Consider the following 4,213-nt stretch of genomic DNA (forward strand, 5'->3'; position numbering starts at 1 on the left):
AGACGGTAACAATTAGCCATAACGTTTTCCATGAATTCACAACCGAAAAAGAACGGTAGCAAATACACCGATCGCTTAGAAGGTAGCAATTCAAAAATACCATATTTTTTCCATGAATTCTCAACCGAAAAAGAACGGTATCAAATACACCAACCGCTTAGATGGTAGCAATTCAAAAATAAAATATTTTTTCATGAATTTGCGACCGAAAAAAAACGATAGCAAACACACCGACCGGTGGGATATCGGTTGCTAAAGTTGCTACCGTTTTTTTCCGGTAGTAAATTTTGGTCGCAATTGCCTTTTTTGTTTTTTAGTAGTGGTCGGGTACCCAAGTAGTCATTTCTAGTCTGATCCTCCTAGTATATTATTAGTTACACAATATATTATTAGTTACACATTGAGATATACAAAAGCATTATATAAATTTTAATAAATATTTGTTATCACATGAAGTTATCAATATAAAAATCAAATACTTAGTGAATAATTCGATTACTTAGTCGTTAAATAATCATAATAATAAATATAAATTATCTACAAGTATCCATATGATATACATATATGTATGTCTCAGGTAAATGAACATATATGTCCCAAATACCAAACTCGTGTCATACCAACGATTTTTTTTTAAATTAGCCCGACCTCAAGTCTACATAATACATGTCCCAAACGTTAAAAGTTTTAGGTTACGTTTAGTTTCGTTAGTCATTCATAAGTAGAGATAAACTTATTTACATATATGTATTCTCATGTCGAGTTTCATCATGTAACAAATGTTGGTTGGAGCTTGAGTATCGAAGTAAGCTCTTAAATTCTCGCTTCTCTCTGTCATTAATGTCTGTCTTCCAACACCTAACAGCTATTTTTTATACATATAAGAAACGCGAATTAAATGCCATATAGAAAACATTAAAAATTATAGTATTGGTACAACTTTGCTACATCACAAGTCAGACTATCAACCTCATTTGCTAGCCTAAAATAGAATAAAAGCATACAACTTGACTCAATTTAGGTGAAGATGAAATCATAAATAAAGACCAAGAGAGAGAAACATGTTTGCATGTTTTAGAGGCTTCATCGTAATGCCACTTATACACACTTGTAATACCATGATGCCACGCATTCATCTACAATCACCAAGACTTATCTTTTAGTCACATATTCTCTCGTCATTCATAGACTAAAACCTTGTATATATACACACTTGGTTTTGCCATTTGTACAAGCCATCCCTTTCAAACAGTAACACTCAAAAAGAGACCATGGATGGTGGTTCTGAACATGGTCAAAACATGTTCCAGTCTGCCCACCAATTGTCCCTTAAATCCAAAATGAAATCTTTTAAAAACATTACCATCCCACCTCGTATGATTCTTGCTCGTAGACTTACTTCTTTGTCCTCTGAACCATCCATGCACATGCATAGCCATCTGAATCACAAGCACCATAATAATAATAATAATAATAATAATAATAATAATAATGATAACAGTGGTAGTAGTAATAATAATAACGCGCATTATCATTCGAGGGTTATTACTGGAGACGACCTATTAGAGAAATTCCTGCCTAATGCTGCTGCTGAGGATGACTCTAATCCCTATGCGTCCGACGAGTTTCGGATGTACGAATTCAAGGTCCGGAAGTGTACTCGAAGCCGATCGCATGACTGGACAGAGTGCCCATTCGCTCACCCGGGTGAAAAAGCTCGTAGGAGGTGCCAACGTCGGTTTATATATTCTGGTGATTTGTGTCCGGATTTTCGTGAGGGATACTGTTTCCGTGGAGACCACTGCGAGTTTGCTCATGGTGTGTTTGAGCATTGGCTTCACCCGTCCCGTTATCGCACTCAAGCGTGCAAAGACGGGACGACTTGTCAACGTAAGATCTGCTTTTTTGCGCATACTTCTATTCTTGATACGCCTCCCTTCTCCCCGGTGCATTCCGGCGGAGGGTTTTCTCCTGCTTCACGTGTTTCTAGCAGGTTATCCCGGACGGAACCAGCCGGTAACAATTATGAACTCGTGCACAACATGCAAGCCATGAACCTGAATGCAGGTGATCAAGCTCCGAACGTGAACCCTGCCTGGATGGATTCTTCTGAACAGCGGTTAATGTTTTCTCCATCAACCAACTCGTCGCTTCCGCATCTGGATCAGGTCTGGTTCGTCCCAAAGACGGTAGTTACACCGCCACATATAATGAAGACATGTTTGGGCTTGATGGTGCAATGGCTCGTCCAGATTTTGAATGGGTGAATGATCTTCTCACCTAGAGGAAGAAGGATCGATTTAAGGAACGTGAGGAATAATAAGAATAAGAATAATGCCTATATACAGGCTGTTTTTATTATTTTTTTTATCTTAAATAAATATAATAAGCTGAAAGGGCAAATGATAGTTTGTAAGACGGCCTGTTTTAAGTTGTGGTCTTTTGTTTTAAAGAGTATGGAGGGATCAAAATTATTAAAATTATGGTGAATAAACGATTATATAAATTTTGTATTGTCGAGGTATAGTCTACCAAAAAATCCTACGTGTCGTTCTCACATCGCTCCCTATCGCTTCTAAAGTCACCAGATTGCTTGATTTATGAATGGACACCTCTCATCGATTTAACCCGGTTTCGACCCAAATAGCCTTTTATACGGGTCATATCGCCTCCCCTTTATTCACATAGCTCCAGCTTAAGAAACTGGTTCAGCGTCATATCTTCACCATGGAACGAAATCACCGTATCTCTTCCTTCATGCCTCCACTTTCCACTGTCACATAATTGATTCTTGAACCCTAAATCGGTTTCTCAGTTCTTAATTTCTTGCAATTGAATTTGGAGCCCTAAGGTTAGTCTTGTGTTCCGTTCTGTTCCTTTTGAGTTGCAATCGGCCAACACCATCCCTAATCTCTAACTACGGGCAACAATCAAATCACCGTCACCCCTATCTTTTACTCTATGCTTTTCATTCAAGAGCACAAAAATTAATATACCAAAGTATGTGATTTTGGTTCTGTAGGTTAAATTCTAAAAGCATGTTTTTTTTTTATTTTCTCATAATTTGTTTGTTATTAATTATAATTTATGTTTGTGGTTTATATGAAGAGGTATGTACCCGCCTCAGCATCGAGCGGGGCGGGTCAACCCACAAGATATATACAAGACATTAGAAATCAAACACATTATGAAGGCACAAAGCCAAAACCTATGCGCATGGCGCATACAAAACATGCTCAGGCATCATATGTCCAGGCACACATATGCTCGCGCATCACATATGCGCGCGGCGCATATCACATGCTCGTGCATATCACATCTGCCCAGGCACACATATGCTCGCGCATCACATATGCGCGCGGCGCACCAGCGCGCGGCGCATATCACATGCTCGTGCATATCACATCTGCGCATGAAATATCTGCGCGTGAGAATAAAGAGAAGACCTCGCGCATTCCTCAGGATGGGCGCATATCACACGTGCACATAATCAACCTCGTCCTTATCCAAATCGGGATTAGGGCAACCTTGATTGTGCACGTCAGACAACCTTCCAGAAGGCATCTTTTTAAGGAATAAGGATATGCTGATGTTGACAGCTGCTAAATGAAAGTTGGACAGCTCAGCATGACTCATGGGTTACCACGTGATCATAACCAATGAAAGAGCACCAGGTGTCTCCAGGGACACGTGGCGCAAATCGATTGGAGGAGGCCAACAAAACCCTAATTTGGTCTCAGCTCAATCAGTGGAAACCCTAGCACTATAAATACATCATAACGTACACAGTTACAGAACACACATTGATACACATTGATTCACATTGAAGCATATTCAATTACATTCACTGACAGGCATCCCTAGTCAGTTACTTTCTCATACGCAGAGAGAATCAGATAAGAATCATACAGAGTAACATACAGTATTCAGCTATTAAGCAATACTCTCCCAATTCCCTCACTCTCAGATTATTATCTTCTCCTACACATACTTATTCTCACGCCGGAGGGTTACCCCAAAGAGGACCCCTCCGTCCCTTTCTGAGGGGTAAGTAACGGCGCTGTTCATTTTGTAGGTGGAAGAACATTGATCCAGAAGAACCATCGGTGAAATAGTATAATCACACCCGAGGAAAGTAGATCTGCTACCAGTGAGTAGATCCACGTTTCTTCATTGGCGCCATCCGTGGGACTTCGAACCAGACCCCGACGCA

General features: G+C 39.9%; 1 protein-coding gene across 1 annotated transcript; it reads left to right on the forward strand.

Annotated features, from left to right (window-relative positions):
• The first annotated feature begins 617 nt into the window (after positions 1-617).
• On the forward strand, positions 618-2,267 carry LOC143617493 (zinc finger CCCH domain-containing protein 49-like). Its single transcript, XM_077090033.1, has 2 exons — positions 618-1,423; positions 1,502-2,267. Exons 1-2 carry the CDS (start codon positions 1,272-1,274, stop codon positions 2,265-2,267), a joined length of 918 nt encoding a protein of 305 aa, XP_076946148.1. The 5' UTR covers positions 618-1,271.
• The last annotated feature ends 1,946 nt before the right edge of the window (positions 2,268-4,213 follow it).

Source organism: Bidens hawaiensis, unplaced genomic scaffold (genome assembly GCF_021521415.1).
Source record: "Bidens hawaiensis isolate Kalapana, Puna unplaced genomic scaffold, B.hawaiensis_p1.1 tig00055106_1, whole genome shotgun sequence".
Classification (NCBI taxonomy): Eukaryota; Viridiplantae; Streptophyta; class Magnoliopsida; order Asterales; family Asteraceae; genus Bidens; species Bidens hawaiensis.

What these genes read in the sequence shown, in the direction of transcription:
- LOC143617493 (XM_077090033.1), top strand. Translation starts at nt 1,272, where the DNA reads ATGGATGGTGGTTCTGAACATGGTCAAAACATGTTCCAGTCTGCCCAC. An exon ending in TTGTCCTCTGAACCATCCAT is followed by an intron (nt 1,424 to 1,501) that starts GCACATGCATAG and finishes TAATGATAACAG; the next exon opens with TGGTAGTAGTAATAATAATA.